Consider the following 25,479-nt stretch of genomic DNA (forward strand, 5'->3'; position numbering starts at 1 on the left):
GATTCAGATTCAACGAGGACTGTAGGTACCCTCATTGCGGCTACAGAGAGCATCAGACTCACTTCCACTGCATGCGTCAAGATTGTGGCTATTCGTTCTGCGACAAAACTCGTTTTGTGCAGCATACCGCGAGGCACGAGCGGCTGGATACCTTGATGGGGGGTGATTTCCAGCAGTATCGGGCCAACGTGCCATGTGGCAGGGCTCAATGCGCGTACACGTCGTCCCTCGGATCAATGCAGAACAAGGCGTCGCATTTTCATTGTTTGAAGTGCGACTTCGTCTGCACAGACACGAATAAAGTGGTCGCTCATCGGCGGCAACACGCCAAGCTGGACAGTATCGCGGCGGCGGGTTTCCAGAAATTTACTCCCAGTCAACCGTGCGGAGCTGTGCAGTGTCAACATTCTGGCAAGCAGACGCATTATCATTGTCTGCAGTGCCAATATGCAGTGTTGGGTCTGGCGCAGATGTCGGCGCACAAGTACCGACACATGGACACCTAACGATCTCCCGTAGAAGTTCTGTGGTAGAATGCCCGAATAAAGCATTACCTTGGTCCCTGTAGACATTCCCTAGAGAATGGCGTTGCCATCTTCTCCCGACTAGGTGGAAAATCGAGCGAAACCGGTAGGGGACTAGTCAACGACTTTGTCGCAACTCGATATGCCCACCGTCGTTAATTGCCGCGTAAAAGAAAGTCTAAACGATCGTCCGCGAAATTCCGGAAGACGCCTATTAAAAGACAAATTCCTAGTCCCTATAGACATTCCCCGAAAGAACACTTGAGTGCCTCGATCGTTCATGGTCGAGCAATGTTCCTGGTAATATGGATGATCAGTGGCAACCGGTAGGGGGCTAGTCAATAACGTTTATCTTCAGAATGAATACTATTAGGTCGAGATCTTCGAATCAAAATACCTTCGGTATCTGTAGCTACGTCGAGGAAACGTTAAGACGATTCGGTCTCTTCGTATATAAAGTCTAAGCATTAAGGTGAACCAACGAAGAATCGGGAAAACGATTGCATCGTCGAGCAATCTTTGCAGACTCTAGAAACGCTTCCACACGTGAACAAGACAGAACTTTGATATGGCGTAAATTCAATCGGGGATTACGAGGTTTATATGTATAGTCGAATCTCAAAAATTCTTCCGCACCATGACTCTCGGGAACCGGGAACGAGAACGAGGGACGCGAGAATCTGGCGTAGCACTAAGACAATAATACGAAGACAAGTCTATGATATAGCTTTAGCATGAAAAAAAGACAAAAAGTATAATATTTAATAGGAGAAAAAAGAAATCTTGTACATTTTTTTCCTTTGTTAGTGTCATCCTATGCCTATGTACCCTCCGTGAAGTCCTTACGACGATCTAGATCATAGAATAGTTTAATGCATTGTCCGTAAAGAATGAAGAGAAACAGTAATACGAAGTGGCAAATTGACGACGCGACAATTTAATTAATATTCTTTATGCATTGCGAAATAGTAGGAATTAATGCGACGGTCATATCTTTCGCTTTGGCACTGAAGAAGGGAGGGAAAGATATCATTTTCCTATCGTCTAGACTACGAAAATAAAAATGCCTCTTGCGTTATGTCGGCGATATTAGTGTTCCTATTGCGCAATCGATAACGAGAAGATTCAATAGTAGCTATCACATTGAGTACTCTTTATCTTTTTATCTCTAATCATCTTTTACGTTTGTTGTAAAAGTTTTCAAAACAGTTGCTTCGTATGGGTTTCTCTATTAGTAATTGCAAATTATTTATTTAATTAATTCGTATAATCGAGAGTTGATTGTGCAATGACGATGATCCGTTATAAATACATAAAATGGCAAAATAAAAAGAAACGCATATTTCATGCTGTATTGCGTTCTGGAGGGTACGCGATGAATATTACAAGCAGTATTGATAAATTGAAAGTTAATTAGAAAGACTGCGAACCGCGCGAGCCATAAGAATGGAGGATAGAATGAAGAAGAGCGATGGTCGTTGAACGATCAAGTTAGAAAACGTGAAAATTAAGAGTTTGAAGAGACAGAAGTTATATTACGAAAAGTAGAAAGAGAAAGAAGAAAAGATATATTCAAAGCATGTTCTAAAAAATTGGTCGCTGATCGACATAATGCAAAGCTGTTTAATATATGTATGTATAGTGTATATGTGTTGTAAAAATTGGTACGAATCGTTCGTGGAAGGAACAGATTTCTCGCTTCTTCTATTCCTAAAGCACGCTCAACGATGATACGATTCCACTTTCATTCAATAAGTTTTCTCCCGCGTAATCTCGTCGTACACTTCTTATCGTATTAGAAGCATCTTCGCTCTTTTTCATTTTTAAATGCAACCGAGAAAAGTGAATGTTTGCATTAATCAGGTATTTTCGAGACAAGTAACGGTTCGTTTGCACAGAGAATGATAATAACACCGGATGAACGATAAGGAGAGTATCCGGAGAGTTTAGCGCGTATGTTCTCGAGTAGAGACCAGAAGAGATACACGCATATCGGCGGATAATATAATTAAACGTAATACGCAGAAAATATTATGCGACTGCTCGGCGAGAGATGCCCTGTGGTGCCTTTAGGATCATTTCCGAACTTTTGTAGAACCGTGCCTTAGCAATTTAACATACAACGATACGTAGGAAACTATTTGTTCAACATAGCAGAACCGAATCGATAATCAGATCACACTAATTAGACCTACATCTTATTTGTAGCTATGATCGAATTTCGGAACAGAATAAATTGCAATTTATCATATTTACATAGATATGTGTGTGTATGGATTAAATGAAGACTAAAATCTAATTTTGAAAGACAGTTTACTCTGAAAATAAAAATTTTCTACTGCAATTATTGATAATTTCAATAAATTAATATCGTGGTTCCTGGATTAAATTCTTTCCTGAATTATTTTAATCGACTGGCCAAAAAACGATCATAGATTTAATAGTAAACAGAAGACGTTAGTGCCTTAAATACATGCTAGATACATTAACTAGATAAAACGCCGCAGAGTGTAGTCGCCGATATTTAAATGGTCATTTTCTAACGTTTTTACATTTTTTATGAAATATTTATATATATATAATTTATTTAAAAGGAAAAGAATTTAATCTGTACAATTTATCGTCGCCGAGAACGTTCTCGATTTTTAACATGCAAAATTTGATCTTAGAGAATGATACACGAACATTTTGCAAAAGATTCCTTAGAATAGTATTCAACATTTTATTTAACAATTTATTGATGTGAAACCTGTTTCCGTATACTGTAATTAATATTTTCATTAAGCGAAGTAAAAATATCTTATAATGTTGCATCAGCAGTAAAAGAATTTTTAAACGTTATTTTTTGAATATATCATGAAGAAATCTACAGTTTGTGATGTAATCAGAACCCGAATGTGTCTGCTCCTAATTAAGATATTGGTTTTTTTGATCGCATTAAATGATTAAATGATTAGTCAACAATCCATGCTCCAATTTAAGTCGTAGATATTGATCGACCATGAATTCAAAAAGATATTTCATTTCTATAAACATATGCATTGTTACTGTCAAAGTTCAGACAAAAATATAAATAATTCCTTAAATATACAGAACAAAATCTCATAAATGTCACATATCAAAAGTATTTTAATAAAAAATCGTATTTTATTGCCGGAATTATGTTTGGTTTCAGCAAAGAAATATTAATTATGTAGTGACGTAAATAATTACAAAATGCTATGTATCAAAATGAACCGTGATAAATAATAGCAAAATTGTTTATTTTAATTAAAAGTCTTATCCGTACAACCCATAGTTATAAAAAAATACATTGGTGAAATTTTGAAAGCGACGATATGAATAGCAAAGTTCACGAAAAATTAAAATTTTATATTCAAAAAATCATATCTGATTCTTGCGATGTTTTACTTTACAATACTGAACTCAAAAAGAGCCAAGCGAGACGGATCGATCGCAGTGATTTTAGGAGGACCGATTATATTTCGGTCAATCGAGCTGATCCCTCGAAAATGAACCGAGGATCTCAATGTTCTAATAGTTTTCCTGAGATATTACAATAGTAGCATTCCATAGCAAGTTGATAGTCATCGATCCTGTCCACGCCGACCGACGGTGCGTCGTCTTTACGCGGCAGTTAAAAAATCATGAAGAAAGTTCGTCGGTCTCGCGGTATCGTGTGTCGTATCAGCGATGTAACGCGATATCGAAGCGGATACCAATCCCAGAGTAGCGGTAGAAGAAAACGAAAAAGTATCGTTGTCAGAACCGAAGATATCGTTCGCATCGGGAACGTGGAGAGGCTAGAGTCCAGCCATTAAACAAGTGCCATAAAACCATGCTATAAAAAGTATAAAAGTCCAAGTTACTACATTAAGTCGAGAGACACTTGCGCGGGACTATGGAAGATTCAGCATGTGGTCGATAGACAAATCTGTATAATATTTATTTAGTATTTTAGAATCGATAGGGATGCGTGAGCAAAAGAAAAGAGAACGAACAGGAAATAGTGATGGAAATAGTCGAATACGAATGAGCAATTTATCTACTTGGAATGTAATTGCGAGAAATGAATTCTGATTGAGTGTCGAGTGACAAAGAGAAAGAGAGGATCACTAACAACGACGTATGATGGTTGCCTTATAAATATGGAGAACCTTTATTATATATATAATATATATAATTTATAAACATCATATTATATATATTATTATATAATATGAGATATGCATATATGTAATAACGTGGTCATGTGATCATGTGTCCGAAAACGACAACGGAAGCAAGACGAAAATGAAGCGATACAGTATGAGTATACCACTAGAGCGTATTATTATTCGAGAAAAGCTAGAAAGATTCTATCGTATGGTCGTTAGTGCTAAAATATCCGCTGTATGGATCTAAGAGAGAAGAAGCAATTATATAATTTTATCTATTATTATTATATTATTATTAATATTATTACTGTTTAATTTTGCCCGTCACGCTCGCCCTGTAGCCTTATTCGAACCTACACGACGATCATGCGGGCATTATTCTATGTATTATTCTCTATTATTATTATTATTATTATTATTTTTATTATTTGAAGTTTTACCTATCAGATCCATCGATACCGGCTTTCGAACCTACAAGGCGGATGTGTGGGTTCTATTATTATTATTATTATTATTATTATTATTATTATTATATTAATGATTATGGAACCAGATCGTATGTAGCTGTGATTTTGCTTTCAAAAAGTAAAAATTAAAAATATTTATAGCAACTGAGATGATATCTCTACATTTATATTCCGTTCAATTATTACCTTTAATCTATGCTTGTTACTATTTTTATTGTATATCGCTTTGTTTTCTTTTTTGTAAAATAGGCTAACAGTAAGAGATATTAATTAATTAATTAGCATGATGAAATAATCTGTATCATAAACTCATCGGTCGTCTGTCAATTCGACGGTTCTTATTCAGCATTTTGAGGTAACAAGAATTCAATTTCGTCGTGTCATATTTGATGCGGACGTTGCATATTCGGACATAAAAAATTGCCTAGTCTTCCAAGGAATACTTGATATTAATCACGACATTAAGCGTCGACGCAACTCGTTATATATTTATACAGTTGTGTAAAAGTCGCGCATTCGGAAAAAATAATGTACAGCGATAAGAAGATCGTGTGCATAGTCCAGAGTACTCCAGAGTAAATGATGTCAATGCGTAAAACTTTTCGATGGACTTTGAAAGAGAGTTGCTTCACCTTTTTTAATCTGTTTTTAACATTGTTTTTAACTCTGGACGAAATAATCACGAGACTGTTTAATTAATATGGTTGAGATAGCAAAATTTTTTATTTGCCAAAATCCGCCGGTGTCGATTCCGCTTGTCATATATTAAAATTACAGAACTTAAACTACTAATTAAAATATCGATCTAAAGATCAAGGCGAGAAATAAATTAAAAAAGCAATTGAATTTTAAATTTATGTATACATACACAACACACACACATGTATCACAGATTTCCCTTTTCATATTATTCAGACATTCTAACGTATAATTAGTAATTTATAATAAATTATTACTCAATTAACTGTTAATATATTAATTTCATATTTTAGATGTCGTTCTAGTCACTTTTGAACGAGAAAAAATTATTTATGATTTCAAGTAAAAAGTTCTGGATAATTTAAATTTTAACAATGATTCACACATGACTTCACAAGAGCATTTGAAAATCAAATTTAACAAAGTCAGCCAAACCTATCTCACAATTTTCCAACTACGTCCGTGGCAGTGTACTCTTGTCAAACACTATTTGCTCTCATCCTGACTATTAGAGTCAATCAAGCGCGCGATACCTAGTGGGAAACGATCGACGAAGTGGAAGAGATACAGAGAGAAAAAGTGAGAGCAATAGGTAAAAGAGGAAAATTAGAATATATAAATATGTAAATAAGAATTGTGGCAGACAAATTATGATTCATTTTTTATTGATTTCTCGGTTTACAAAGACAGTGATACGATTTTTCACTTTTGTTTTACATCACGTCGCACGATGATTGCAATTTACTTTGCTAGTTTTTTATATCAAAGAGATGGAGTATCAATTTAATCTGTTGTAAGCAAAAAATGTATTAGGCTGATATTTTAAATTAAATATTGTGTTGTTCATGAAACCGGTATGATTGATTTTGGCGCAAAAAATTAAACGCATCGACTTAGAAAAGATGAATATGTGATCAGGTCGTACTGCAATTAAAGTTATTTATATTAGTTCTACGCTGAAGGATCAGTAAATATTACATTGATATGCATAATAATTTTAAGCCAAAGATGAGAAAAATTTGAGAGAAATTTGACTCTAAAACAAACTAAACACTATTTTTTTTTGTAAAAATCTTGAACTAAAAAATATTTGACTAACTGATGTTACTCCAATACATTTTTTTTTTTTATGAAACAAAGCCAAGTAAAATTCAATTGACTCTCTGTCATTAATACGAAAAAAAACTAGTAATGAGTGTTTTGAATTATATCGTTACAAAAGTGAAAAAATTTGAAAAATAACGTTCTTCGAGAAAGATAACGGTAAGTGCTGAAATAAAATAAAAATTTTAAATGAGTGCGTGATGTAACTACGTAAGAAGCTCCGCTATAAGCATGCGTTATGAGAAGTTCCCCAACACGTGATCATTTCGTGATGAAGACGGATGGTCAATGGGGTTGTCTAACGAGTGCACGCGTTGCAGGCGTGACTTCGTAATTTGGTTGTGTCGCACTCTTGGCATAGAAAAGAAAAAGGGAATGGCCTGGAATTTCCAATTATTTCAATTGAGAGAGAGAGAGAATTTATTGTTTAAAAATCTCTCTATATATCTTTATATCACAAATACAAAAAAAACAGCTCCTACAGAAATTTTATTCGATTTATGAACAATTTGTGGAAAGCTACATGAAGCATTCTCAATGATTTCTAACGCACAGAACAGATTAAATGACACATAGATTATCTGTAATTTTTTATCTTGATAAAAATTCGGATTACATTTACTAACACGTGATGAACACGATGAGATAATTATTTGCAAATTTTAGCAAACTAAAATATGATAAATTTATTGAATTATTAACTGGTTTTTTGTCGATTTCTTTTTCGAGATGTAAGTGTGTGTTTGACCTTATTTAGGATTACGTCATTTCCGGTTTTCTTTGAGTTGGTGAGAATATTGGCTGTATTTGCTTTCACGTGCTGAGCACGACCAGATAACGAATTGCGATTAATTCGACATTCGATCTTTATACATACATAGATTCTGCGATTGCAGACGCAGAAGGAGGATATCAATGCGACGCGCAAAAAGTTCGCCGGTGCTTTCTATATTGTGCTTGTGCAATGATGGATATCGCAGAGACGCGCACGGGTACAAGTGACGAAAAAGAGGAAAATTACGGGTACAGAAATAAAGCAGCCTAAAGTGGGGAAAAGTCTACTATAATAAGATATCAGCCGTACGTTGAACAACGAAGTTAGTGGAAAAATATTTATAATAAAAGTTTTTTTTTTAATTATAGAATTGTAAAAAATATAAAATTTAAAACTTTCTATTCTCTATCTTGTCCATTTTTTTAAATAAAAACAAGTTTTCAAGAAAACTAAAGTTTATCAAAAGAATCTTACAATCTTTAAAGATTCTTCGATATTTCGGCCAGACTTCAATTCAATGTTTTCGGAACGGTACATGTGTTTTTTGGTATCTGATGATAAATCGCTGCCAGCAATTATTAGGCGTGTACATTTTTTTTATGTCAAGATATTCGATGCGTCAGCGAATTATTTACTGCCATACGATTATAATTACAATACCAGACGTAAAAAAAAACGTTTATTTTTTGTGTATTATTTACGATGGCAAAAGTATAGTGCAGTATAGTGCAAGTATAGGCAAATCTATAAAACACGGGTAAATCAACTAAACAATTCATAAACAAATCAAATGCAGTTGTTTAAAAAAACTCCATAAAATTATACATTGTTAAATTAAAACTCGTTAAATAAATGCACGAATTCGGAGAAACTGACACGTTAACAAACACATGCTTTTTTGCGCCGTTTCGTATTATCATACGAACGTTGATCATGCGAAAAATATTCTTCAATCAGCTTCAATACCTATTAAATTTCTTTTCAATGTTGCTTATCTGTGCAGCTACGTTTATACATATACGTGATATATTGAAAAGATACGCTATGCAACATTGTACTATATGCTTACGTAAATGTGCGATACACTGAATAAAATATATGAGCAAAATTGTTTTTATCAAAATTAGATTAGTGGAGACTTTCCATCGTTGATTCATGCGCGACGCTTCGAAAGTCTGAGATGTAATCATTGTGAGAAAAAAATGACATATGTATAAGATATCATTAGCGCGACATTGTTTTGTCTACATTGTAAAACATCTGGGGATCCCTCTCTGTCAAACAGTTATTGGAGAGCACGCATCTGCGTAACGCTCGACGCGTGTCGAGTGACCTTGAAAAAAGCGAGGTCAATGAAATGACATGTATTCTTTTTTTTTCTGCGAAATCAATGTATCAATTTACCGACAAAATTCTGTTTATCAACGATATCGTTATCGTGGCATAGTTAAATCGAATAGAATTGTCTCATTATTTTTTCACTTCGTGATCACGCATCTTTCACGTGCCTCAACGAGCGGAATTGATACGTGCGTCGGCCCTACGCAGATATTTTCCTTGGACCTTCGCGATTATCGATCTCAGTGGTTATGCGCGTGTTTCGTTTCACGTACGCACAAATTTTGTTCTTACAGAAATGTTTACAAGTTGATTGGTTAGAAGCCATGCGATAGTCAATCGACTTGTAACTTTTCTATAAGAATTTGCGTATACGTTTCTCTCTTGCGAATAAATTTTAAGAATCGAGCCTCAGAACAGGTTTGGCCTCTGCTCGATTTCAGGTATTCGCATTACATTAAAAAGCAACAAAATGACAATAAAAATAATACCGCATTAAAACAAGAGAGAGAGAGTATCATTGTTCACAAAACAGCTTTACGTACACGTATTTGTATTTAATACCATAAATGCACTTTGGAACCGGTTTCAGTTAATTATGATGCAATATTTCAGTATTGCATAGGATCCAAGCTGGCCACCAGTTTTTTGTGCTAAATATGTTTTACATATGTAAATAGGATTTCTCTAGCAAAAGAATTTTGCTTCACTGTCATTAAAATAGTCATCAAAATAATATTTGCATTATAAACATGTATAAATGATAAATATGCGTTGCGTTTAAATTTCTAATGTAAAAATAAGCATATAGCGTGCCACAAAATTAATGAAATCTCGCGGAACGGTTTAAGAATTCCAATTTTATTTTATCCCGAAATAGAACGTTAAATTTATCGACAGAATAAAAAATGACGCATTGTCAATTTCTTCCAACCACAGAGTAAAGTCTTTGAAGTCGTCGGTGACGCAAAAACTCCAATTTTATTACAAGTAAAAGTATAATCCCATCAATGTCATATGGGCATCAATCAAGTTAGGTTTTTAGAGGCCGGTAAACAAAATGCGAGGGAGAGGGGAACGAGTGTGTACGTGTCGAAAGACTCGTCTCATTTGCGGCCGTGCACGCATTTCCTCGAGGATTTCGCGTCGATGACCTTTTTCCTCTTTCTCAGTATTCACACGGGAAATATATCTCGACCCTTCGTGTCGGTGCTGTCGACCAATCCGGCATGAGCTCCGATGGAAGTTGCCGTTTGGACTGGTTCGGGGCATGTCGACATGCTCCACGTAGCCTGGTCATGGTCATGGAGTTCGGAGTCGGTAGTGCGGTAGTGGTGGATAAACGACTGGTAAGTGGTAGTTGTTGGCTGGCACGACCGAAGCCGGTTTAGTAGCCGAGCGAGCATCGAAACGCAACGCACGCAACACACTCCACTCAGTACCAACAGCTCTTCCATTGCGTTGTATTATTGATCGTGAACGTTTGGCGAGGCGACGCGAAGGATGGGCATATTTCGCGAATTCCCAATAGTTTTTAACCTCTACAAAAAGTACAGTTAGTCCTTGGTTAATTCCGAATTCGCGTTCCTGCGAAGAAGGTTTCTAGTGACTGGGAAACAGATGCCGAATCTCCCGTTACACTGACACCGAGGTAAGCATCGTGCGGAATTACACGCGCTTATAAAAATGTGTATGGACATGTAAAGAACTTCTTCTTGATACAATTTCCGCTCTGTCTAGTTTAATTTAATAAAATGTTACTCCAATCAGCCCTAATTCGAACGGGGTCGATTGAAACCGTGCTTCACGCCAGGAATGTGTCGCAAATAGACGTTTGTTTATAGCACATCCTGATCTTTAATTTAGTAACATTTTTTTTTGTATAATAAGTATTTGAACATCAATTCAGTAATGTAGCCTAAAGAGCAATATACACATACCTGGATCCTTATCGCGATTATTATTTAAATTATTAGCTTTAGAAGAAATTATAATTCGCGTGATGCACACATGTGCACTATTTTATATATTATTGCTTATTTAAAGTATAATTTACTTGATTCGCTTTTTAACAAGTAACATTTATTTATCGTTTAAATAACATTTAAGTTTATTTATTAATTTCTAGTATAGATTATTTATAACCGAAATATTCGCTTTGTGAAAAGATCTATTTGTGTAAAAAAGTTGCGATATGGTGAATCCCGATAGTCTGTCTGACTAAATTATCCAACGACTAAATTATTTTAATCCACTTTGCTAGCGAGCAGCGAGAAGGTACTGTGTGTGCACGCGTATATTAACATTCTTTACTTGCCCCCATGAAAGCGTATAAATATGTGTAGTTGCGACAGAACTCGTTTCGTCCAGGATAATTTTATAAAAAAGGTGTTTCTGAATATTTCCTATGCGGGTCAATTATGAAATATATAAAGACAACATTTTCGTAATTTAATGAAATTAATTTTGATAATTATGTTCAATTCTGCCGTACAAGTTTACATTTTATAATAAATAATTTGCACATAAATTTTGATTAACTTAAAATACTAATATTTAAGCACTAATTGCAAGTTTCCAGTGTAAGATGCAGTCTGGGGTTAAAGGCTTCAAAAACAGGTCGTCAAACGGTTTCGAGAAAAAAAAATTGTAATATAATCGGACAAACTGTGCATATATGCATATTTCACGCGATTGCTAAGCCGCGCAAAATTTTTGTGATCGAAGAATTAATCTCGGGTCGACATAGGCTATCGGATCGTGACGCCTTTTTTTTTTAACCACGCAAATTTAACTGCGCAAATGACGAAAATTTCTCAGTACTGGCCGAAACGCTCACTGGTGATCTCCACCAAGAGTTCTCATTGTCGTCGCCGAAGACGATCGGTAATCGACTGGTTTTTCCCATCATTCTCTTTCATTCGATTTAGACTTGTCTTGAAGAAAAAAAAACAATTATTTATTCTTTTTCATGCTTATATTTTACGCTTATATATATAATTATCTCTAATACGCTTATGTTTTTCAGGTGATATTCGAGTGTGTTCCCTGAGGAAAAAGGATTATACGTGAAAATAAAAAAGCAGCATCGATCTCTGATCACAGATACGACAAACGCATCGTGTTAAAATATGTCGGGGATCATGGAGCAGAACGACGGCCTAAAGAGGAAACCAACTCTCGTTAGACGAGTGTCCGACATGTTTAAGGGTAAACAAAACATTCACGTTTATTATCTTTTTCTCAGTTCAGGTCCTTTCTTTGTATATGCAGAAATACTTGCGAATCGAGTAATTATGAAGACTTGGCTGTTTTTTTTTTTAATGAAAGATATATTTGATCAAATAATATCTCGCGGTGGTCTCTCTCTTATCGCACAAAATACATATATGTAGTTGGAATATTATGTAATAAAGATATTTTCGACTCGCGAATGATAGTAACTAACATAATGCCACTCATGCTGATTAAGTATTTTTTTTCTCTCTCCTAACGACAGATGGAAACTATAGTGGGCCTCCGATGCTATTCCGACATGCGTCAATGCAAAAGATCCGTCATTGCTGCCAAAATCTCAACCTGTTACCGTATCTTCTTTACTCTTTCGACAATTCCAAATCACATCCGTTAGCACGCAAGATGCACGTCTACCTCAGCCATTTTCTTCAGGAGATTATAATCGGTCTTCTGGCCACGTACGAGAATTTGCGTCAATCTACGCTGCATGGAATTCATATTGAGAAACCAATCCACACACAAAAAGCGACAGAAGAAACAAACGACGATTCCGCTAAACCTGTCGTGAAGTTCAACAGGTTTAAAAAGTCGAAACGCAAGCATTCATGCTATCTGGCTGCGGCCGTGTATCTCGTGCCATTGTTGCTCGTCTTCCAGATGATGGTTATATGCAGCCTGACGATTTTCGGCAAGTATACTCCGGGTTTCCTCTTCCTGATTACGTCGCTACTGTTCCTCGGCGGTATCGCGCTTAAAATACTGTTACACGGGACTGCGATGTACGGCATCAAAAAGTGCGAGAGGAAAAAGGTGCAGTGATCTTCCGTCTCGCTGTTTTCATTGCCGCTTCATCGTCTAGAGACAATAGAAGAACAGAAAAGACTCCGCGTTCGGAATCTACGTGTTCGTCGTGTTACATGGCATCAAACGTTACCTTCTGTGCACAATCGATATGACATTGACATATATTAGCACGCTTGTGTTGATGAAACCCTGACAACTTCTTCCATTTCTCTTAATGCAGTCCTTTCTTTGTCACATAACGTTTCTGGCCACCAGATTCATATATGTACTTTTTTCTTACGTTGTTAAAATCATTAAGCAGGGATGTAGATGTATAGAATACACTGCGAAGAAGACATGTTTTATAAGCTATAACGTATGCAATAATGTAAATGCAATAACGTGTTTTAAGCGGAAGAATTATTTTAATTGTTCTCAAGCGTAATCTCGGAGGACTGCTTCTTCGACTTCACGAAGCAAGTATTGCGAGTATCTTTGTCCTCTGCAGCATAAGACTGAGAATTATTTTTAACGTATATGTTTGTAAATAAACGTGCGAATGATATATGTATATATACTGTATAACGGAAGGTGAGTTTGTAAAACTGTTCTATCGCGACAAGAAGAAACGAAAGGTATAGGACCTCGATACGACTTCGATATGTCCATTGAAAGTCCGATCTGTGATGGTGTGGGTACAAGTGATATCTCGTAGGCACTTGCAATACCACTTAATTACACACGATAAAAGTTATTTTATGCGTAGAGATTACATTCTAAAAATACGTCTTTAACGATCGTATCTATCGATTATGTTTTCTACCGAAAATAAAAGAAACTGATAATACTTTTATTCGTTTGCAGATTTATTTATATGCGATTAAAGTCAACGAGATTAAAGTACCATATAAAAGAATTGCGTTCAGAATGTGGTGTGATACTCCTGCGTTATTGGAATACTCGCCGATACCCGCAGCATATGCGATGACATGTGCCACGTAGTTCTGTTCGTGCACGCTATGAAAGAGATGCGCATACGGTCCTGCAAAGAAGACTCAAGATATTTCATCGTTTACAGCGATTTTTTCCAGAAATTTTCAAGTCAATCAAGAAGATAACAGCTTTCGAACCCAAAGCCTTCCAACTACAATCTTCTGTACTGTAATATCTAATTAGACATCGTTGACGTACCTATAGCGTATACAGCTACGTCTCCACCACCGTGATAAGCTTCGTCCGATATGATTGCAGCTTGTTGGCTATAAGTAAAATCGCTGGTATTCGATTTGGAAGGATCGATTCTCACGGCTTGACCGTCGTTATTCACGGTATAAGCGACATTGTTCGGTCCACCTGTGCTATAGGATAAAGTCGTATAGGGTATCCCGTCGTGTTTAGATTTCTGAGCAATTCCTGAAATATATTCTCGCGTGAGAAACGAAACATTTCCATTACACATTTTGATCTTACCCAAAATAGATGAACCTCGAGGGCTATATCCATTAAAACTCATTGAGTGCGTGTGATCGCTCGTAACTATCACGAGGGTATCGTCGGAGTTGATCATTCTAAGGGTGGCGTTAACGGCGTCCGAAAATCGGACAGTTTCTAGCAACGCTTGAGCAGCACGTCCGCGATGATGAGCGTAATCAATCAGACCCCCTTCGACCTGAAGGAAGAGCAGTCGTATTGATCTTTGTCACAACATTAACCGGGGATTATAATCATACCATTAAAAAATATCCCTGTTTGGATTTTTGTAAAATTCGTAAAGCCGTCACGGTCATTTCTTCCAGGCTCGGTTGTCCTTTTGGACCTCGCTCTCTTTTCCAATCCATCTCGATGTGGCCGTTAGCGAAAATTCCGAGTAGATAATCTACGTTATCGATATCGACCTGGGACAATTCTTCGTTGTTTTGCACGACTTTGTAAGCTAAGTTTCTACTGGATTTATCTCTCATCCACTCATCAATGAGATCACGACCGTCTTGTCTGTAACAAGCCCATGTATCTATCGGATCAAATTCGCCCGCGCTCACATTGGATTTCATCACCTGTCTGCCACCACCCATAATTACCTATAAGACGATAAACGCGTTACTCATCTCATAATTAAATAAGGTGCATGAGTCATTTTCTATTTACTCGAATATTTTTTCCTGGCTCATCTTCCACTAATTGCCTGGCGATATCTTTACAAGCAGCAGTGTTTTTAGGCATTTTTGCTTCGCATTCCCATCTACGATTTGCGCAATGAGCGTAAAGCGGTGCCGGAGTTGCGTGAGTAACTCTGGTAGTCGTCACAAAGCCTACGTTCAATTATATTATGCTTTACAAAAATTTATAAATCTAAATATACATGTGTAGTTATAATTGAAACAAAAATTTTTGTTTTTAGCTTTATCTTAAATTTTTTTAAAAAATTGACAGCAATTTTAACATATACACTTTATGCAAATTAACGACAAGACAAAATTAATGATAAAAAAGTGATTGTAGAAAAAATATAATATATATTATTATATTTATGTAAAATATATGTAGTGCAGGGGAATGATCGTTTTCTAAAGGCAGATATTGTTACGAGGCCTGACCTGTAGCTTTACCGGCTGCTTGAGCCCACGTTATGAACGAATCCACGTGAAAATTCGTATTCAAGCTTGCCTCGCAATCTCCCAATTGTACGTTCATGTCTACCCCTACGACTTCGTAATTCGTCTTGACTCCCCCGAACAAAGCGGTAGCGGTGGAAGCCGAATCAGGGACTTGTTTGTCCGTGGTGTACGTCTGCATTATCAGCAAAAGGCATGATCTTATATAAAAACATATTAATTAAAATACAAGTCACGTCTAATGGAAATCCTATCGAGACCTTTAGTATCCCGATATGGGGAAAATGCTCCCAGGCGAGTCGACTAGTCTCTCCACCATGATAAATTCTGCTAGCCGTTATGGTATCCGGACTCATCCCATCCCCCACAAAGAGAATCACGTTTTTCGCCTTCTTCACGTTCCAATGATACGAAAGAGATTCTTCCAGTTCTTTGTTCGCCAACTGATGCCAGTGCCGGCTGTCTGCGTCAGAAACGACGATACGCTCAATCGCCTTATTCCTTATGTGACAAATATTATATATTTGCTCATGCAGATATGGTAATGAGTTAAAAATAAACGTTAATCTACCGGAAAACAAGTCTTGCATCTTTACAAATGGAGACAAAATCGACTTGTTAAAAATTTCGTTCTGAATAGGAATGTACGCGTTTATTTATTATTACACATAGATTACCGTTTTAAAACTTTCGCGTATCATGCGGCTTGAGTGTGATTAATCTTGCGTCCTTGAACGCGTGTGATACGAGATTACATATCATAAAATTCTATATAAGCTATGCCGATCTTGTAATCACCTGAATCATGACTGTGACGACACCTGACAAGGAAACTTTTACATTATGATTTATATTTAAATACCTTCGATCGCAGCCACATTTGGAATCTTGACAAAGCATACGGCAAAGTAGATGACAAAGTATTTCATTTTTTTTCACAATTGACAAACTTTTGGCCAAGCTTGCTGCAAAATCTAGAAATATACTAAAGCTAAAGAAGACACTTATGTGCACTTTGGATTAAGAGATCTGTAGATACGTCCTCTGCTGATGTATAATAGGAATTATGAGAACAAAAACTATCTCAAACGGTAACGGTAGATTTCCAACCCTGATTCTTGCGACGAACGTGATGATATACGGTATAATAATAACTCTCCTGAGAGAAATGTATGCGTATTGCTCGCTGTGTAGAATACATCGCGTTGTACTGGAAGAGGCAAAGAGATGAAAATAAGAAAAATAATTCTAGTTGGGCTAACATTCATCGTAACGTTTTATTTGATTTGTTGTATATCCATTATCGATTCTTACAGGTCGCAACACATCGCGTAATATAATCTTTTAAGTTTCGTTTTTTTTCCCTTACTTCGTCTGTTTAGTCTTTGAACAAAACTACTAAAAATAGACTCGATAAAATCAACCGCTCAAGCCTCTTTTTTATATCTCTCGTCTTATTTGTCAAGCGCGAGTCAATGAGATCCGAGATGCAGTCAAGGATATATTGTATACATTCGAGAGAAGAGAAAAGAGAGCATCGCCTCTTGAAAATTTCTAAGAAGCTCGCAGTATAGTAGTAGATGAACCGAAAACGTACGCTACTCGTTCTCTAATTGTTAGCGCTTATTCGCTACGATATAAACGTTCTGTTACTAATATCGTTATCAGTTTGTCATTTCTCAACGCGCTTTTGAATATAATGAGTGTCGGTGCAAGCGTCAATCATGGAGCGTGAGAGATCGTCATGAAATTTTCTCTACGTTCGCGTCCAATGTCCTCGGCATATTCAACCATCGGACGATTTTGATTTTGTGCAACTCGCGCCCCTTGATTTCGCTTACAATTTTTGACATTTTGTTTTGTGGTTTCGAAGAAAGAATTGTTGTTGCAACGCAATGTAGGAAGAGAAACGAAATGATACCGCTAGTTCGAACGGAAGGCAATGTTCAGCTTCGTTTAATTCCGAATAAAGTAGAAATCCTCGGTATTTTCTCTAAAAGATAAAATGCGAAATTTCGAAGTCGTTAAGCATTATGCTGAAATTACAAACGACAATTGGGTCTATTTGCAGGATAAGGCTCGCCGTGTCAACATCGGCCTAATATAAACTGTCTACAAATTCTGCCTTATATAATAAAAAGTATAATAAAGTCGTCCTCGTTACGTTTAGCTGATATACGTGATATACGTGTTTCATACTATCGCACAGATCAAACTTTCTTTTCGTCTTTTCTCTACTTCGTCTTTGTCCTCCTTAGCTCGAAGATTATTGCCAACGATTACATTATCTTCTCTTCTTCACATTTCTTTCTTTTTTTCATTGTTAACCCTCAACTATAGCGATGAGATAAAATATAATTAGAACAGACATCCTCTCATTATAAATATACTGAAATACGCTATTTGTTTTTAACTTGCTCTTTTTATAATTTTGAATCAAGTTCATAATTTTACGTACAACTATTATTTTTTACATCACCTGCACAAGATTGTGTTATATTAGTTATTCAGATCCAAGTTGATTTCTTATATAATAATATGTACGTTCTTGAAATTCAATCATGGTATAGTTGAAGGTTCCTTCCGAAAATTAACAAATCGCTTGTATCGAAGAGATTCGAGAGTCTTGCGCGAGGTACGTCCAACGAAATTTTCATGTTTCGTTTCCGCGTTTTTGTCCCGATAGAATCTCGTCGCGGACGTAGGCATTTCCTGTTAACATGACTTTGAGAAATTGATCGTATCGATTTTGCTGCCACGAAGGTCGTAGCTTAACATCGTCCGTAAATTCAACATTGCGTGTACGCGATGCGCTCAATAAAATTGACTTTACTGTGACAGAAGACACCCTCGCGCTTTCCTATCGCACTCTCACATTCTAAACGCATGTTGATGCGCTTTGCACTCGCTGCGCAGTTCCCTCCGTTTTCGTCGGGATTCGAGAAAGTCTCGCGTTCGCATAAGCTGTAAGGAAAATGTCCTAAATTCTAAGCGTTTAATGATCTTTTACGATGATGATCCTCGAATACCTGTTTATGCCTCAGTTTAAAAAAATCTTTCTATCTTTCTATACAATTTAAGATATCGAGTTCCTTAAATATTTTCTACAGATCCTTTTCATCAATATAAAGAATTTAAATCAATATAAAATTATAATTTTACAATTTGTTAATTTTTATGCTCATATATCTTATTTCGATTTGATCCTACGCAGTGCTTATAAGTCGAGGATCCGCATCGTTCGTGAGCTTTATTTTGATTATTGAGTACGCCGTACGAGTCGGGCTCGTCACAGTTGGGATCGATGCAGCAAGTACAATAATTGACGGTTAACATTACACGCTAATTAGTAGCATTGTCGGATTAACCTCATTGTCGCTCGTGTGATTGTATTCGTTTAATTACTTTATTCCATCAGCACTCATTCACAGAGATGGCCGAAAATTGGATCGTCTTGGAGCGGCGCAATGCGGTTCAAACGAAAACGCATTTAATTAAAATCTACTAATTGCTACTGATATGTGCACGATCGCTTTTAGTATACAATATTGAAGATCCAATTCTTTTCGAATGCGACTGCATTCGTTTTTTCGGCAATACTGATTCCTACTTTCATTGCGTCTACCTGATGATTTCTAAATTGTTGAACCATACCATTTGATGAGTTTCAAAGAATTAAATATTTTAAATGCAATTTTCTTTCGTATGACGTGACAAAAGCTTACGAGAATAAATTGTACTTTGTTCTACACTGTTGCATAATTTTAATTACACTCAATACCACAATTTGATGAGATACTGAAATTCAGGCAGATATGGTTCGCGTCTTACGATTCTATCGTATTTTTTTGCCGTAGCATATTAAAATACCGTCCAATGTTTGATTCTCTTTTATTTGTATTCAAACTGTGCATCGAGCTCGATTCCACAGAGCGAATTAACGAAAATAAGACAAGAAATGGCATTTGAGACTTTCTCACTCGTCCCGCTATTCTGACGTGATAGCTCGTAAAACAGCTCGCGGTTTCCGAAAGATTTCACTCTTGTCTGCGTTTTCTTTTGGTTACAAAAGAAGTATTGTCATTATTATTAAACCGTCATTACTATTAAATGCATCGCTGAAAATAACATTGAATTTTCTGTCACCGTAGTTGTCGGATCTACCTGTCGCAGGTAGGTTCTTGCGTCAGACTACTTTCCTACTCATTGATCTTTTTGATATTGAGATTTGTTAGTTTTGACGTATAGACTTTGTAAAAAAAATTGCTTTTGATTTTTGGCTGCTTACGGGAGTTTTGCAAGGCGATAGACAATCGAGATCAAGGGCGGAATCTAAAGTCGAAAAACTGTTTACATATCGCATATGTATGTATGTGTGTGTGTGTGTGTGTGAATTTTTTGTAGGTGTGAATGTATGTGTGTCGACGACACAGGGGGTTTTTGTCATTAAAGCTATCAACGCGTAATTCTCATTTAATTCTGCATCTTTAAAACACTGTATAAGGAACCTACTATACGCCATACAATATAGCGATTTCATTAATTAATTGCTTCATTCGTTTAATAGTTGCGTTAATAGTTGCTCATGAATTGTCGAGCGGGGAAAAAAGTCGAACCGAATATGTATAATCGATAACGGGAGTTTCTACGAGCCTATACGAATTCACGAACAGTAACGAGACACGCGCTGCGTTTCAAAAATTTCTGTTCTCTGCCTATATTTATAATATATAATATATATATTTTTATAAATTGTGTATATTGTGTACTATATAAGACTCTATTTCGTTATGTTAGGTATACTATCGCGCATTTTAACAAATCGATCTTATTAGGCTACTCTCGTTCGCGGCTTGTACGACTTTGCACGCGGCACGAAAGTCCTTCACGTCCGCTTGTGAGTTCTTGCGGGTGTATTTACAACATATGATAGATGAGAGGAGTATTTAATACGGGAGAATGCAAAAGCGGAAAAAAATGCTTGCATTCTTTTTTGTTTTAGTTGCAAAATTTTGAGCTTTTGGAAGCTATAAATACGTGAATTTTTATATTGGACCTTCTTGGGATTCTAAAAATGAACCTTTTTTTACATACTAAAACATTAAAAGTATTATAAATTCATATAAATTTTTCTTACTAGGCTACTAATAAAATAGATAAATTTCTTTTGTGTTTTGCAAGCATTTCGCCCCATGCAACTCTCTGCTAAGATGAGATGTTATAATATGATGGGGGTAAAAAGATTGAGAGTCGAGTGTTTTTTTTTTCTGACTAGGCGAGAACATGATGACTAGTTTAAATTGACTGGAGAAGTGGAATCGGCGATTAAATGTTGCAGCGAGGATGGTTATCGCGAGTGAATCAACTATGAATTGAGTTTTTGCGATGATCATACGTATAATCAGTAGAGATCACGTTTGCGCATCGTTTTTATTAACTCTAAGGGGTTATCACTTCGGACTAAATAAAGATCTCATGGCAGATTTTGGCAGGATGACTCAAACAAGTTATAGAAGATGTTCTCGGAATAAATAAAATCGCGATAGTAAGGGTATAACGTTCAAATAATTCGCTTGGAATTTTAAAGATTGTAGCGCTATATTCGAGTTTTCCTATCGATAATAGTATTAGTCCGCGATAACTCGATATGACGGGTTACTAAGTTTGGCCGCTTCTAGAGTTTTTTTCTTTTTTAGGTATTACTTTTTCTCGCCTTCTCGCAAACCTCTCTTTTAAGATGACGAGGACATCAGGACGAGTTACGGACTGTTGAAACGATTTCTTGGCGTTTTAACTTTACTAAAGGAATAAAGGAACCATACACATCTTGGATTTATTAACAAACGGGATCTCTACAATCGCGCCAAGTATTCGTTTCTTGGAGAACCGTTTTCGCGCTAGGCCATGTTTATTAGTCAATAGCTGGTTGTTGAAATTTTCAAGAGGCATCAGAGCGACTGTCACTTACGATGCTCCATTTATCCTCGTAATTATACAAACGTCCGTAACTCATCCTATATAAAATCCCATAAAAAACGCCATCAGTCGTCGAGAACTCTTTAGGATATCTGTATCACGACGATCGATGTCTCGATATCTTTTTCGAGATTTCTATACGCTCAGTCAGACCTTACTTTTCGTCCCTCAAGAGAGGGGCCTCCTCGGCTTCCTTTCGCCGTGCTTTTGCTTCTTTCTTCGCTCTCTTCTTCTCTTCTTTCGCCAGCTTCTTCGCCTCCTTTTGCCTAGTCTTTTCTGCCTTCTCTTCCTCCTTCTGGCGCGCCTTCTCCGCTTTTTCCCGCTCCTTCTCTCGTTCTTTCTCCTTTTTCGACTTCTGCACTTCCTGAACCACTGTCATCTTTGGCGCTGCCGCTGGTCGTTTAGGCGCGGCGCGGCCGCATGACGATGCCGACGATGTCGACGTTGTAACGGCAGATGTGCCTCTTGGACTCGGCGATGTTTCCAGCTGCGTCACAATCTTTTGAGCACATCTGCAAATGCATCAACATAACGAATCCGTCCTTTGCTCTCGGCCGACTGCTAAATAAAATCGTAAAGATGATTACCTGATTCTGGTAGAGGCTTTGCCAGCACGATAGTCCCTCTGGAACTCTTTGATTGGTGGCAATCGGCGTTCTCGATTCTCTCGCATAATCTCCTCCTCTTCAGTGATTTGTTGAACCGGATCTTGATATTCCTATAAATTTTGATGAATAATGTATACCACTGACTTACACATTGAAAAATTTATTTTAAAAAAAATACAATATTTACGGAATTAAAAAGTCACAACTTTAGATAAAAACATGAAGTGTTTACATCGAATATTATGATCAACTGTTAACCTGAATTCGCATTTTCATCGATTGCGTTTGGGAACGTCTGAGAGTGACGCCTGTGGGCTGCCGTACCCTCGTCGGTTTACCGAGAGAGGAACTTCCGGTGCTATTCGCGGACGAAGAAGTTGCCGAAGAGACGGAAGACACTCCTACATAAGTGAATTCAAATTCGAAATTTTGTACTGTATTCAACATCCCTTCCACAGTAGATTGTATGCAACTAGCAATTTGCGAAGCTTAATATTACGAACCAGAAATGGAGGACGAACCGCTGGCCATCGAGTATAAAGAAGCAGAGGCTGGTACGCTTCCGGTTCCCCATCTGCCACCAGGTCCGGACACGCCGGCTGTAACGCCTGTGCCCATGTTGTACTCTGACGCGCTTTGAGGGAGTACCCAGGATTTACCCGACATCGAATACTACAAGCCAAAACAATCTCACAGTGCATAATCGATTCGTATTTCTCCAAGCGAAATATATCTGGAATGGTTATAATAAAACATTGTTGCCAGAATAAAAAAAAATTCGCTAAATTACGATATATCGGCATGAAAAATTATTTAAATTGTATTTTTGCGCGCACAATTTACTTTCTATTTAATGGATAATTAATGGATTATTGAGCACATTTGACGATTAATTATGTGAAGGATGGAGCGCGTACTACGAGTGGCATTTGAAAAAGAACGTAGCACGATATTTTTAGCGATTTCGATTAGTGGAGATCTGTCTTTAAATACGAAGCATTCTGTTGTACAAATTGGTCGTATCGGCGGCTTTGAGAATCCGCTCCAATTAACAGCGATTCCGTCGCTATCATGTCAGTAGGCATGAAATTGATTTGTACGCGAAACGCGCCGTTATATAGCGAGATAGGAAGAGAACGTGTAAAATTAAATTTATACAAGAATTTTTAAAGCAGAAATAAAGTAAACGAGGGAAGAGCAATTAGCGCGTGAACCCGAAAATGAGAAATTCGTCTGAGGTAAAACGGTAATATCGTCACTTACATCACGCGGAATGAGAGTCTGCTTCAGCCGTAGAATCTTCGCTCTGCATATAACGCATCTCAACGGCAAAAGCCTCTGAGACACCGCCATTTGTATAGTCTTGACAAAGCAGCGTCTGCAAAACGGTGGAGACAAATGTGATGTTAACGTAACGAACATCCAAGACATCGTAATTAAAGGAACAGTTCTTTTAACGTATATAAAATATACGGCGCCGCAGCGCCGACGTGAAAAATCATTACTGTTTATTTAGAGCTCCCGCGTAATAGGAAGAAAGTACAAAGCGCAATTATAAAATGAAGATTAATGTGGAAATCTGCGTTTACTTTAAACTCGTTCGCTCACCTGCAAACCACTCGATGTCCACATGGTGCAGTTTGCATCGTCGCTCTCGCATTCACACATATGACGCACTGAAAAAAAAAAAAATGCGTATTCGTTGGATATACATGTGACAATATCAAACGGATTTTTATTGGCAATCACGGCGTTATGTATAATACTGGCTGTCGACGGATTGGGAAAAAATCGAAGAGTAAAAAAAAAAGAGAGCAGCCGCTTTTATTCACGTTCATCACGGAGCGTGCTCTTATTTTGTTTGCCGAGTTTTTACGCGTTTGCCGATATAATGTCATTAAATCCCAGGACGCACGATGTAACACCTCATTGTTTAACGAGGATCGAGACGGACGCGATTGGCTGCCATAATCGACGTAACGTAATTAGGCGTCACTTTAATCGAAATATTAATAGCTCGAGTCGGGAGGATGGGCGAACACGTCAGGAATCGAAGGGTTGCAACCGCCACTTTGTCGTCGTTAATCGACTTTTGCGACCGATTGGACGGCCAATTCGTTCGGAAATTGCGACTTTTCCGGACGGCTGGCTATATTTTACGCGATACAAGTGCTCTGTTATCGTCATTTTCTTCATCGCACAGCCTAATGGCCCAATCTAGCGTAACGCAATGCAACGAACCGAGAAGATATACAGCATCTCTATTCAGGACCATATAATGTTTACACCCTAATATAGACTATAGTACATTCTGTCAAATTTAGTAATCTATTTTAAAAATAAAACGCGTATTTTTTTAAATATACCTTATTTTTATATTCGTTATTTGCATGGCATGGCAAAGGGATTACTATGAAGGTCTCAGTGAAAAGAATGGCTTCAATTTAATGTACATACAATTTAATTTACACGCGTTATGCGCAAATGTAATTTCCATTAAGCTTCTTTTTATTGACTAACTTCGATTTATGCCTACATAGGTGCGGTGTAGTTACCAAAAAGGTGTGTGTTTTATTTCGTATCTATATTTGGAAAGAAATTTCATTTATTTACTAATAATAGAAAACGTATGTCAATAATATTACGAGTTAGATTTAATTATCTATCGCGCGAGCAGTTTAAATCTTAGAGAATCTTAAAGAGTAGAGCGTAGAACCAACGGAAAGAAACAGTTACTACTTATATCACTCGATGCCGATTCAAGCGGAAAAAGAGTTAGTTTTTTTCATAATTATATCCACGACAATCTCGAATAATGTCTAGAAAGGAAAATTTCACCATTCGATTTCATTGTGCTATTTCAGAACGGTCGATTAAGCGTTTTATAATGCTTAAAAATATCGCTCTAAGAAAATCTGCTTCCTGCTTTCGATTCGCTTCTTACCTCATCTTCCTGCGAAGATGCTAACTCTGGTTCGTTCTCCTCTAGTTTCGTCAGCAACTTGTCCTGGAAAAAAAAAGAAAGAATAAATATTTTCTTATCAAGGTATCACGACAAAGATTTAATTTTCTTCACGAAGAAAGTTTTGTTACACAATGTTTGGATGATGGAAAATCATTTACCTCTAAATGAGAACAATATTCTCGTACAAATAAAATATGTACTCCTTATTCTCGATTCAACCACGTATACAATTTT

The 25,479-nt window shown here is 36.8% G+C and overlaps 4 protein-coding genes across 9 annotated transcripts in view; 2 read left to right on the forward strand and 2 right to left on the reverse strand.

Annotated features, from left to right (window-relative positions):
* LOC139815235 (zinc finger protein castor homolog 1) overlaps nt 1-5,296 on the forward strand; it is a 75,731-nt gene extending 70,435 nt beyond the window's left edge. For both annotated transcript variants that reach the window (XM_071782012.1, XM_071782013.1), the window contains one exon: nt 2-5,296. In XM_071782012.1, the coding sequence (XP_071638113.1) occupies nt 2-506 (505 nt within the window). In that variant the 3' untranslated portion in view covers nt 507-5,296. The remainder of the gene's footprint in view (nt 1) is intronic.
* Nucleotides 5,297-7,910: 2,614 nt separating this feature from the next.
* Nucleotides 7,911-13,937, forward strand: LOC139815240 (uncharacterized). Of its 3 annotated transcripts, XM_071782023.1 has the most exons (4): nt 7,911-8,048; nt 10,237-10,413; nt 12,093-12,274; nt 12,564-13,937. In XM_071782023.1, exons 3-4 carry the CDS (start codon nt 12,196-12,198, stop codon nt 13,118-13,120), a joined length of 636 nt encoding a protein of 211 aa, XP_071638124.1. In that variant the 5' UTR covers nt 7,911-8,048; nt 10,237-10,413; nt 12,093-12,195; the 3' UTR covers nt 13,121-13,937. The 3 variants fall into 3 exon arrangements, with proteins under 3 accessions (XP_071638124.1, XP_071638122.1, XP_071638123.1); XM_071782021.1 differs by lacking the exons at nt 7,911-8,048; nt 10,237-10,413 and adding an exon at nt 10,436-10,715; XM_071782022.1 differs by lacking the exons at nt 7,911-8,048; nt 10,237-10,413 and adding an exon at nt 11,843-11,950.
* Nucleotides 13,930-16,814, reverse strand: LOC139815236 (alkaline phosphatase). The gene is made up of 8 exons (XM_071782014.1): nt 16,559-16,814; nt 15,957-16,159; nt 15,679-15,871; nt 15,230-15,393; nt 14,815-15,162; nt 14,555-14,753; nt 14,276-14,497; nt 13,930-14,126 (listed from the first exon to the last, which is right to left on the reverse strand). Exons 1-8 carry the CDS (start codon nt 16,623-16,625, stop codon nt 13,951-13,953), a joined length of 1,572 nt encoding a protein of 523 aa, XP_071638115.1. The 5' UTR covers nt 16,626-16,814; the 3' UTR covers nt 13,930-13,950.
* Nucleotides 16,815-16,954: 140 nt separating this feature from the next.
* LOC139815237 (uncharacterized) overlaps nt 16,955-25,479 on the reverse strand; it is a 35,841-nt gene continuing 27,316 nt past the window's right edge. For all 3 annotated transcript variants that reach the window (XM_071782015.1, XM_071782017.1, XM_071782016.1), the window contains exons 3-9: nt 25,225-25,287; nt 23,889-23,956; nt 23,544-23,658; nt 22,784-22,952; nt 22,539-22,681; nt 22,260-22,390; nt 16,955-22,184 (exon numbers count right to left, since the gene is read on the reverse strand). In XM_071782015.1, coding sequence (XP_071638116.1) covers nt 21,827-22,184; nt 22,260-22,390; nt 22,539-22,681; nt 22,784-22,952; nt 23,544-23,658; nt 23,889-23,956; nt 25,225-25,287 — 1,047 coding nt within the window. In that variant the 3' untranslated portion in view covers nt 16,955-21,826. The remainder of the gene's footprint in view (nt 22,185-22,259; nt 22,391-22,538; nt 22,682-22,783; nt 22,953-23,543; nt 23,659-23,888; nt 23,957-25,224; nt 25,288-25,479) is intronic.

Source organism: Temnothorax longispinosus, chromosome 6 (genome assembly GCF_030848805.1).
Source record: "Temnothorax longispinosus isolate EJ_2023e chromosome 6, Tlon_JGU_v1, whole genome shotgun sequence".
NCBI lineage: Eukaryota > Metazoa > Arthropoda > Insecta > Hymenoptera > Formicidae > Temnothorax > Temnothorax longispinosus.